This window comes from Notamacropus eugenii, chromosome 3, assembly GCF_028372415.1.
Source record: "Notamacropus eugenii isolate mMacEug1 chromosome 3, mMacEug1.pri_v2, whole genome shotgun sequence".
NCBI classification, from domain to species: Eukaryota; Metazoa; Chordata; class Mammalia; order Diprotodontia; family Macropodidae; genus Notamacropus; species Notamacropus eugenii.
Window position 1 is genome coordinate 474,575,272 of NC_092874.1, and position 11,332 is coordinate 474,586,603.

Here is an 11,332-nt window from a genome sequence, read left to right on the forward strand (position 1 = left end):
ATAGATAAATAGATATGAATAAAGAGATAAATAAGGAGACAGCATATTCTATGTCATGAATGAATGAAAAGGTGTTTCTTAAGTGTTTTTAAATTTAAATTAAAGCATGTATCTATTAACTAAGTGCCAAACACTATGCTAAGCCCTGAAGATAAAAACAGAAAAAAAGGCAATCCACACTCTCAGGGAGCTCCTACTCTGTCTAACAAAATGCATCCTTTTGGCCTGTATTCAGATAATACAAAGCCAGGTGGTGTGCTCTCTTGATGAAGGGGCAGACTCTCTTGTCCAGCTCCTTCTCCAGCCCTGTGTCATCTTCTCCTCCTTAGCTGCCATGTCTCAGCTCCTACGACAGCTACTGCAGTAACCAAGTTGCAGCCAAAGCATTGCTGGACCACAAGAAACAGGACCACCGCGTGCAGGACTTCCTTCAGCGCTGCTTGGAGTCACCCTTCAGTCGGAAGCTGGACCTCTGGAATTTCCTCGACATCCCCCGAAGTCGACTTGTGAAGTACCCACTACTTCTCCGAGAAATACTGAGGCACACTCCAAATGATAACCCAGACCAACAACACCTGGAGGAAGCTGTAAGTGTGGTCAGGGAAGGGGGAGTAAGAGGCACTGTGACCATTTCTCTGTGGCAGAATAGGATTGAAGGAACAATGCTGATTTGGCAGGAAGGAGGCCTAGGTGCTGGTCTGAGCTATGACCACTCACCCCCAGTGAGCCTCAGTTTCCTCATCTGTCAATTAGGAAACCATTATGCTTGCTACTGACTAGCTGGGTGACCCTGGTAAAGTCACTTAACCTCTGCCTCAGTTTCCTCATCTGTAAAATAGGAATAATACCTATTAATAATAACACCTACCTCCCAGGGTTTTGAGAATCCAAATCAAATGAGAAAAGAATTTGTAAAGCATTTCATAAGCCTGAAAATGCCCCAGAATTGTTAGCTGTTAGGTCTTGATCAGATTGAGCCGCTCAACTCAGAGCCTTAACACTGCCCCCACAGGATCCAGCTCTAAATTGAGGCTTTTTCTTTGAATCTCACTTGCTCCCAGCCTTGAGAGAAGTGGATCAAAGACATTTCTCCGAGGCCACTGGACAGATGCTGTTAGAGGGGTGCCTACGTGTTGGGAGGGAAGAAAGGGAAAGCTCAAGGCTTGTCCTGGAGCAGTTGGCCGGCCAGGTGAGAATGTCAGATTCAGGCTTGTGGAAAAAAGACCTCAGGAGAATGGGTGGATTGTAATAGTGGTGCAAAAAAGAGAAGAAAAGAAAGAGCCTCCTGGGAACAGGAAAGGAAGTCCAGAAGGGGAAGCCAATAAGCAGCGGGGCAGTTTTGTTACTATCACGTTAAATTCAGTATACACTTTGGAAAGCAAAACAAAACAAAACAAAACAGGTCGCCAAAGGTCCCAACTTCATGTGCAATCCTTGTTTCTTTCCTTCTGTGTATATTGAAATGTTTACATCAGTTGATTGGTTAAGATCATAACTTTTTTTAAAAAGAGACTTTAAAAATCCTCAGAAAATGCTTTGAACATTTCACAGATATTCAGCCAGCGGATATCCAGTACGGTGCGTTGCCAGTCAGAAAGTATAGAGGGGAAGGAGGGATGAGTTCGGAAGCATTTGCTTATCAGTCAGGTCTATTTTTATTACTAGAATAAATGAGGGATAAAACTGACTCTGGCTATTTTAGTGGCATCCCAAAAAAAAGTCAACTTTGAATTGTAGGATCAGAAACCTAGGAGCAGAAGGATCTTAAAATTCATCTATTCTAAACCTCTCGATTTATATATGAGAAAATTGAGACCTAGAGAGGTCATAGGACTGGAGAGCTCTAGAAAGGACTTCACATTTCCTTTCATCTAGACCAACCTTCTCATTTTACAGAGGAGAAAACTAAGGCCCAAGGAGGAGAAATAATTGGTCCAAAGTCGTATATACAGACAGAACCAGGTTTCCAAACCATCTGCTCCAACACCAAGGCCCAAACTCTTTTCTGTTGAACTCCTTGTCTGCATCCATAGATAAAAGTCAGCTGAGGACAAAACAGATCTCCACATGTCCACCATATAGGGTTGGGACTGCCAAGGCCCCACCTTGCCTCTTAATGCAGTCTGGCATGGCCTAGGTGCTCGTCTTGGCGGCATTTAGTTGTGTCCTGGTGGTTGGTAATCACTTGGGTTCTTTGAGATGTCTGTGAGCCATCATCATTGTGGTGATTCTCCTCATCCTCTCCTTCATGGACTTACCCATGTTTTCCTTCATTCTCCTAGTCGCCAAGGGCAACCAGGCTTGTCCACCATACTGCATGACCTACTTCTAGTCAGGCATGTTTCCCATAGTGTCACTGACATGCTATGGAAAGGGTCACCATGAAAGACATGGTAGTAGAGACATGATCCGGGGTTGGAAATTCTTTTCCTAAAATACTTTAGAGGGGACATATACCTCAGTTTCCCCATTATGTGCAGCTCACTAGGTGGACCAGTGGATGGAGCCCTGGTATTGGAGTCAAGACCTGAATCCAATCTTACCTCAGACACCTGCTAACTGTAGGACCCAGAATAAGTCCCTTCACCTCAGTTTCCTCAGCTGTAAAGTGAGGATAATGATCCCTCCAAGAGTTGTTGTCAGGATCAACTTAGACAGCCTGTAAAGTGCTTGATAAACATTAAAATGTTATATTTTAGTGAGATTATCATCATTGTTATATCAATGGTTGATAAACTTTTTTTTCTAGTCTGTGAACTGTTTCAGGAGGAAGACTGGCTTCCTAACTTGTATTATGCACAGGTTTCCACTTTAATGTAATGAATGAGTACATTAAATTAATCTGACACCAAAAACAAGGGAAGTTGTAGTCGGTGTGAGGCAAAGCAGTACCAGGAAATCCAAACACTAAATGCTATTGTCTCACGGTTGTAGGACAAGATCGAGTCATTCCAAGATTCTCGTTTGTTTTTGGGCTCATACCAAAGTCTCCACAACCTTCAGGAACCATCCCAGGTCAAGGATTAGGTGTTCTTGGTCATGAGGCTGGAGCTGGACCTCAGCTTTCCACAGAACCTCCCTTCATCTGGCTTTGATGGGAGTACAGAAGCTGGGCTTGGCGAAGATTTTCCCCAGACTGCTTTCATGTGGTCACAAAGATAGGGTTTCATTTGCCCCTGAAAACAGCCACTCAGACATTCCCCCAGAGAGAGGTCCTGACCACATTCACGCTTCAGAAGAGCTGTCATGACTTCATTTTTGCTGTAACACACACGAGCCGGCCTGGGCCTTGGCCCACTGGTCAAACTTTGCCCTTTTCCCTAGAGCTCAGCGGCTCCTCTGGCTGGGTCTGCTTTCTGTTACAGCTTTCCCTGTGACCTTCAAGCCTACTTCTCAATGGTCTTGAGAATGTGATTGAACCCTAGGCTTTTAAACAAATTCATTTAAATTAATGGTTCCCTCATCCATTAAGTACTTTCTGGCAGACCATCTGCCTCTTTTGTGGCTTCCTTTGCATCCTTGTGTTTTCTTACCTGTTTAATGTGATGAACCAGATACCTGGTAGAGTACCCCAGAGCTGCCCTCAGTACTGTCTCAGCCAAGAAGCCTGCAGCAGGTATTGACTCTGTAACCCCACCGCCCCAGGGATGTCCTTGGGTGTGTGAGGACATATGCCTAATTAATTCCATCATTTGCTTTGGGGCCTTGGCATTTCTAACTCAAGCTTTGCCTCATTCTGATGTATTCAGTATTAAAAGATGAATGAATGAAAAAGCACTTATCATGTGCTAGTTGGTAGCTAGCAGCACAAGTATAAAAACCTAGCCAATCTTTATTCTCCAGGAGCTCATGCTCTATTGAAGGAAACAACGCATATGTAAGAGGGGTGGATATGGACCGGCAGGTCCAGTGTCCCAGGGGATCAGTGGTAAGGCCTAGGGGCCCTTACAGGTTGTGAATGTGTCAGTCTTGTCACTAAAAGACTTCCCTGAGAAGCCAGTTCAACTTTTCTGATCCAAATCAAGCATTCCTTGTGCATAACCTGGAGAAAGTTTGGGGTTTGGGTGAGGCAGGCTGGGCAGGAGAGCTGTCTTCAATTATTCAGGGAGCTGTCATACTAAAGAGGGATTAACTTTGTTCCCCTAGCCTGAAGCGATGGGTGGAAGTTGTCAAGAGACACCTTTAGGCCTGATAGGAGAAAAAACACCCTCCTAATAAATGGAGCGGAGCCAAGAGTGGAGGGGCCTGCCCAGGGAGGTTCTGGAAGCTTCTCCTCACTAGGTGCCCTCAAGCAAAAGGCTCAGAGACCATGGTGATGAGGGGGGGGTATGAAGATTCAGGTGAAGGCCCCGATTGGACTAGGTGGACGCTGAGGTCCCCTGTTCCACGGGGATTCTGGGATTCTGACAGACACAGAATTCTTAAGCATCCTTCCCTTTGAGTCCACACAAAGGGCAGCTGCTGCCCCTTTCTGTCTCCTCATAGAGCTGCAAATTGTAAACTCACTTTTATTGTCAGGTAGAGCTCACACTTATGAGTCCAAGCCCAATAATAATACATAGCTGGCATTTCTGTAGCTGTAAGGTTTTCAAAACACAGCACAAAGCTTATCCCATTTGATACCAGGTAGACGCTACTGTGGTTCCCATTTTACCAAAGAGGAAACTGAGGCAGACGGGTTCAGTGACTTGTCCAAGGTCCCAGAAGAACTCCAGTTGCTGATGTTGAGGGCGTTTCGTCGTCTCCCCTCTTGCCCCACAGATAAACATCATTCAGGGCATTGTGGCTGAGATCAACACCAAGACTGGAGAGTCAGAATGCCGCTACTATAAGGAGCGGCTGATGTATCTGGAAGAGGGTCAGAAGGACTCCCTGATCGACAGCTCCAGGGCTCTGTGTTGTCACGGTGAACTGAAGAACAACAGGGGTGTGGTGAGTAGCGGGTAGTCTTCACCTTGTGGGTCACCTGTTGGCTCTTTGGTTCCCTGGGTGCTGCCCCCTTCCTGCTTCTCCCACCTCAGGCAACAAGCATGTTTTAAATATATATTTCATTAAATATTTCCTAGTTATGTGTAAAAAACCTGAACATTCATTTTTTAAAATTTCAAGTTCCAAATTCTCTCCCTCCTGCCCCCTCCTACCTTTTGGAAAGGCAGGCAAAAAGGCATTGATTATACATGTGAAGTCATGCAAAATGTATTTCCATGTTAGCCATTTGACAAGCATTTATTGAGCGCTTACTGTGTGCCAAACCCCGGGGATGCCACTACAAAAGCAAAGATGCTCCCTGCCCACCCCCACCCCCCATGGGACCCTGGGTGAGACATCTACTCTCTCAAGGCCTCAGTTTCCTGATCTGTAAAATGATGGTATTAATAGCTCCTCCCTCCCAGGGCCATTGCGAGAATGCAAAGAGATCATCCCTCTGCAAAACTTAACACACCACAGCAATGCTGCTGCTCTTAGGGCCCTTATTTCTCGTTGGGAAGATGGTGGTGGCCAGGGAGTAGTGCTTGGGACCTGGAAGTTACGGGGATGGGACTGAAGTCCAGCAGGAGCAGATGGACAGGGCCCTCCCAGGCCTGGGGGCAGCTTTGATTGGGTGATTCCAGTTGCCATGGATGATCTTATTTCTTTGAAATTTTCTGCAGTGATAAGTGTTTCCAGGTTGCAGAGCACTTGTCTCAGAACCACCCTGATAGGCAGGTCATGAACATCTGTCTCACCCCATCTTTTGGATGAGATAACTGAGGCTCTGGCAGATTGAGTGATTTGACCATGGTCACAGAGATGGTCAGTGAAACTGTATTCAGAATTCACAGCCAGGCCTTCAGGCTTCCAGGACAGCCTTCAGCGGGTTATAGGGGAAGCTGTTTGCAGTCGATATGGGCATGGAGCTAGTCCTTACAGGCTGGCAGCCCTCTGGCTGCTCCTGGAACAGGTTTGACCAGCTTGAGGACTGGCTGTTTTCTTCTTCTGCAGAGTAGCCAAGGGCAAACAGTGAGGTTAAAGGTTGGAAGCCCCTAAGGAATTAAAAGGCATCACATTTTACTTGATGGAAGAGGAAAAGGGAATGAGAAGGGGGCAAGCCAAAGATCTCAGCCCCAGTACCCCACTCCTGGTTTTGCTTTTGTTTTCTTTTTTAATAACTGTATTTCATTGTTACTGGTTTTCTCTGTAATTCTTTGTATTTTATTTTACATATACATATTTTATACATTTCAAATCACTACTTTGAGAAAGAATCCATAGATCCCAGACTGCTGGAGAGGGTTCAGGACACACACAAAACATGAAGAGTCCCTGGTTTAGAAGGAGGGCCCTGAAATGGTGTTACCCCAGTGGAGATGCTGAAGTTTAAGGGTCAATGGCTGCTAAGCAAAGGAGAAGGCTTAGAATGGATTCTTGAGCACTATTATTTCTAAGAGAATGTTTGACTCTTTTTTGTTTTAATTCATGGAGCGAATGAGGGTTTCTGTTCGTTTCTGCTTCTTAGAAGCTACATGTCTTCCTGTTTCAAGAAGTGCTTGTCATCACTCGGCCTGTCACCCACAATGAGCAGTTATGCTACCAGCTCTACAGACAGCCAATCCCTGTGAAGGACCTTCTGCTGGATGACCTACAGGATGGGGAGGTGCGGCTTGGCGGCTCCATCCGAGGAGCCTTCACCAACAACGAGAGAAGTAGGAATGCCCAAGTTGGGGTTTTGGTTTGGGGGTTTGGTTGGGTTTTTTAATGGTCCTAATAGTAAGAGGGAGTATTTTAAGGTTCAGGTAGTAAAGTGTGTGAAGAAAGAACTGAAGGTAGGTCTTCCTGATTCTAAGTCCAGTGAACCATCCCAGCCCCTAGATTCTGTCCTATTAGCTCTGACTTACTTTAGAAAGGATGTATGACCAACTGTTTCCTGTCATCGACTATATCAGTGACTTGTGGGGACACAGAAATAGATCATTTTTCACCACTTCCCATCAGATCCCCTCAGAATCACAGAATGGGAGAGCTGGAAGAGACCTCATTAGGCTCCTATTAATTAGACTGTGCTCTCCTTCCTTTTTGCTTTTCTTTGTATCCCTAGCACTTAGCACACAGTAGGTGCTTACTAAATGTATATTGGCTGAGCAATCCGATCCTTTCTAAAAGCAATCGCCTGTATGGCACACTGCCCTGACAGATGCTCCTCCAGCTGTGTGTGATGGGGAGACCCATTTCTTGAGGCCACTCACTTTACTTAAGGACAGTTCTCATTGTTAGGAGTTTTGCTGACCTTGAGTCTAAATTTACTTCCTTTCAGCATTCACCTCTGGCTCCCCTTAGGCTCAGCAGAATAAGCCCAACCCTTCTACCATCGAATTGGTCTTCAAATACTTAAAAGGCAGCTATCATGACCCCCCCCTCCCCAAGTCTTCACCACTCCTGGTCCTTCATTCACCATCTTGGTTTCCTGAACCCTCTCCAACTTATCAATGTCCTCATTAAACTGTGGCACTCAGATGGGAGCCCAGCATTCCAGCTATGGTCTGAGTAGGGCAGAGTACAAAGGGACTCTTACCCCCCCCATTCCCAAATTAGCTTTTATGAGCTGTCTCATTGCCCTGTAGACATATCCTGAGCTTACAATCCCTAGCAAGCCCTAGTTAATTTTCAGAAAGACTGTTGTCTAACCTTGTATTTGTGAAACTGATTTTTTGAGCCCAAAAGGAACACTTTGTACTTATCCATATTGAATTTCTTCTCCTTGGATTCAATCCAGTGCCTTAGTCTGTCAAGCTCTTTTGGGATCCTGATTTTGCTATCCAGGGCATCACCTATTCCTCCCAGCTTAGTTCCTTCTGCAGATTTGATGAGCCCTCACCACTCTTGGTGCAAAGTGACTCTTTCTCCCTGGCACTTTGCAGGAAGGCTCTGCTCTCAACAATAGTTAGTAGTCAGACAGAAGAGGCCCATGGAAGGTATGAGCAGACTACAATATATAATCACCGAGGAACTCTGGAGAATACCTGGAAAAAAAGACATTAATGAGGAATTATATCATAGGAACAGAAAGAAGGGGGACTTATCAGGTGGCAAGAACAGGAGATGACAGTGGGCAGTGTGCTGGCATCCTTGGGAAGTTAGCTTCGGTAGAGGAAATTCCTCACCTAGAGCTCCCAGAGCCAATGAAAGCATAAGATTTGGTCCCCAAAGTACCAGAAAACAAAGGGTGTTAACAAAATCACTTGGAGACATAGAGCAGCTCGGCATCTGCATATAAGAAGACACCAAGGATTAAAGGAAGTTTTAAGGGGTGAGGGTTTGAATTTCCCAGCCCAATTTCAATCCATAGGGAATATTGTTCATTAGAAACATCCTTCAAGGATTCAGTCATTGGTGTTCATTCTTTCTTACCTTGTGAGAGAGAGAGAGAGGCATCATGGGGTATTGGAAGGATCACTGGAGTCCTGAGTTCTAATCCCAGGCCTTGCACTATCCATGAGCTTTGGCAAATTACATCACTTCCCTGGGCCTCAGGGTTGGATCAGGTGGCTAAGTCCCTTCTGGTTCTATCATTCTGTGGTTCAAGGTCAAAATTAAGATCTCTGACAGTGGCTTCATTTGCAGATAGGTGAAGTGAGAAGCTATATAACTTGCTTAGGTTAATTTAGAAAAACTCAGTCTTCATTATTATTTTTTACTTTTCACCTTCCTTCTGCCTTGTAGTGGCCAATGTTTGTCCTTAGAAATGGGGATCTGATTTTTTTTTCACTGACCAGGAACCATCTGGATGCTGACACATTTTATTTTTTCCTTTAGTTAAAAATTTCTTCCGAGTCAGCTTCAGAAGTGGTTCCCAAAGCCAGTCTCACACCCTGCAGGCCAGCGACACCTTCAACAAGCAACAATGGCTCAACTGCATTCGTCAAGCCAAAGAGACAGCGGTGTGTGCTGAGGGCCGGGCTGGGATGCTGGGCCCCCAGGAGTCTTCTCCACTCTCCGCCCCTCTCAGCGGAGAGACCAAGCTGGAGCAAATGGACCAGTCAGGCAGTGAGTCAGACTGTAGCATGGACACAAGTGAGGTCAGCCTCGACTGTGAGCGCATGGAACAGACAGACTCATGCGGTGGGAACAGCAAACAGATAGAAAGCAACGTTTGACAGGAATCTCTCCGTCCTTCCTGGGTCTGCTTACCTGTACAGTATTTGCATTCCACAGATGGACAGGTTTTGGAGAAGCACTTTGGAAGGCCTTCCTGACAGTGTCCGAGGCCCCCTGTCTTTGTCCTTTTGCCTGGGTTGCTGTAGCTGCCAGCTTGCAGGCTGGACCCTGGTGCAACATCATTTCCACTTGTTTTCCAGGAGTTTCTGCGTCTGTCAAAGAGTTACTTTCACTTGTCCTGCTGGGACAAAAGGAATGTCAGAACTACAGATGTTTTTCAAGAGCTCCTCTAGATGCCCGACATGAAAGGGGGAAGGGAGGCAAAGAGTTTCCTTGGTGTCTCAAATAGTCCCCTTATGGAAGGTCATGATAACATCTGAGAAACAAAGGCAGGACCAGAAAGAGTCAATGACTTGGATTAACTTGGTCAATACCATGGACTTGGGCCATAGAAATGACCAGGCCATGTCATTGGGGATCCTGGGCTATGAATTTTCCAATGAGTGAATGTAGTAAGCATCGAGTGGGTCTTGTCCTTGGCCCTTTTGTAGTCCTAAATGGACACACCAAGACATGGGAATGAAAAACTGATTTTAAAAAGAAAAAAAAAGCTTCAGGATAGGGGTGATGGCTCTGTTTACCAAGTACAAGACAAGGAATAAAGGCTCAGAAGGTGAATTGATCTTCCTTGACCTTTAGGGTTTGAGTTGGGAATGTTGGAATTGAGATCATGAATCCATTTTCCATCTGGGAAACCAACACCCCCATCCTTCATCTCTGCCTCAGGGCTTGCTCTGTTGTGGCCTCTGGCCCAGTGCTATGACCGGAATCATCTTTGTGTTCCCCAGATTCTGATTCAGTTAATTCTAGAGGAAATTTGAATCAGATCTCTCACACACATAGCCCGCCAACCCATGGAGGACCAGAGACACTTACCCATCTTCATCACCATGGATTGGCAGGGCAGGGTGGGATATGAGCTTTAAGTATGCTAAATACACTGAAATTCTCCCTTAGAGTGTAAATATTAAGGCTGAACTGTGCAAAACTCTACCCACACCAGCACTAGTAGTGATAATGCTAAGTTATTGCCAAAAATGGGTGGTTGTTTTTGTTTGTTCGTTTTTTATCTTATGTGTCTTACAAGTTTACAAAAAAGAAAGGGGATAAATATAATGTGTCAATTTACCTTGTACATATCTCATGTGCATTAAAGGAATTTGTGTGACAGGATAATCAATATGAAAAAACCCAAGGTATAAGTACATTATTGTTTTAAAAAGAAACAAACTATTGTGCTCAATTTCCCCTGTAAAACCCATTTCTGTATTTATAGATTTTAAACAAGGTGAATTTTTTTTTCTATTACAAGCTTATTTAAAAGTGGTTTGTTTCTCAAGGGGAGCTGTGGACGTGTTGAGTAACAGCCTACCACTAAGGAAAGCAGGAAGGAGGAAAGAAGGAGAAACGAAATGTCCTTTGAGGAGCCCTGGGCCCGGGCTGGCCGGAGTGTTGGGAAAGGAGGCAGCTCTAAGTTGGCCCATGGAAAGAAAGGCATTGAAGGCTCTTATGAAGAATGTTTTTTGTGTGTAATGGCCTTAAACTTTTCTGGAAGCATTTCAAATAAATTACATTAAATGGTCTTGTGGTTTTTTCATGAGGTTTCTTGTTTACTCCATGGGCATGGATGTAAATCCCAACCAGGTGGCTCACGGCAGGGTTGGGAAATCTGTTGCTGGGGATTCTGTGCTTGGCTCTCCTGGAATTCTAGCTATCTCACCGCTGACACTGGGCCCTGTAACTTGGGCCTTAATGTCTCGTCGCCCCAGGGAGTTCTCTGAGCAGAGCAGAGCAGGTATCAACCTGAACTGATAGAGGGAATTTCCTCACCAGGGAGGGCCTTTCACAGACGAAAACAAAACTCTGGACCAAGAAACTATTCCATATCAATAGCCCCAGTGGGGATCAATTCAGTGACTTACTAGGACCCTTGGGAAATTTTATTTTGAAATTCTTGGTCCACTAAAATTGTTATGTTTGTCAAATCAGTTTTTGACAAAATACATGATGTTAAAGGAAATTTCATTCTATTATGTTAAGAAAGTGTGATACAATGGCAAAGGATCAGAGGGCCTGGGTTCAAATCCCATATCTTATGTTTACTGCCTGTGTGACCTTGGAAAAATCACAAACCACTTGG

At 45.0% G+C, this 11,332-nt stretch overlaps 1 protein-coding gene across 11 annotated transcripts in view; it reads left to right on the top strand.

Moving 5' to 3' along the window:
- Positions 1 to 10,774, top strand: part of ARHGEF3 (Rho guanine nucleotide exchange factor 3) — a 301,074-nt gene extending 290,300 nt beyond the window's left edge. For 9 of the 11 annotated variants that reach the window (XM_072598996.1, XM_072598998.1, XM_072599004.1 and 6 more), the window contains 4 exons: positions 330 to 587; positions 4,762 to 4,932; positions 6,497 to 6,683; positions 8,791 to 10,774. In XM_072598996.1, coding sequence (XP_072455097.1) covers positions 330 to 587; positions 4,762 to 4,932; positions 6,497 to 6,683; positions 8,791 to 9,131 — 957 coding nt within the window. In that variant the 3' untranslated portion in view covers positions 9,132 to 10,774. The remainder of the gene's footprint in view (positions 1 to 329; positions 588 to 4,761; positions 4,933 to 6,496; positions 6,684 to 8,790) is intronic. The other 2 variants (XM_072599006.1, XM_072599007.1) reach the window with 1 other exon arrangement.
- Positions 10,775 to 11,332: the final 558 nt, after the last annotated feature.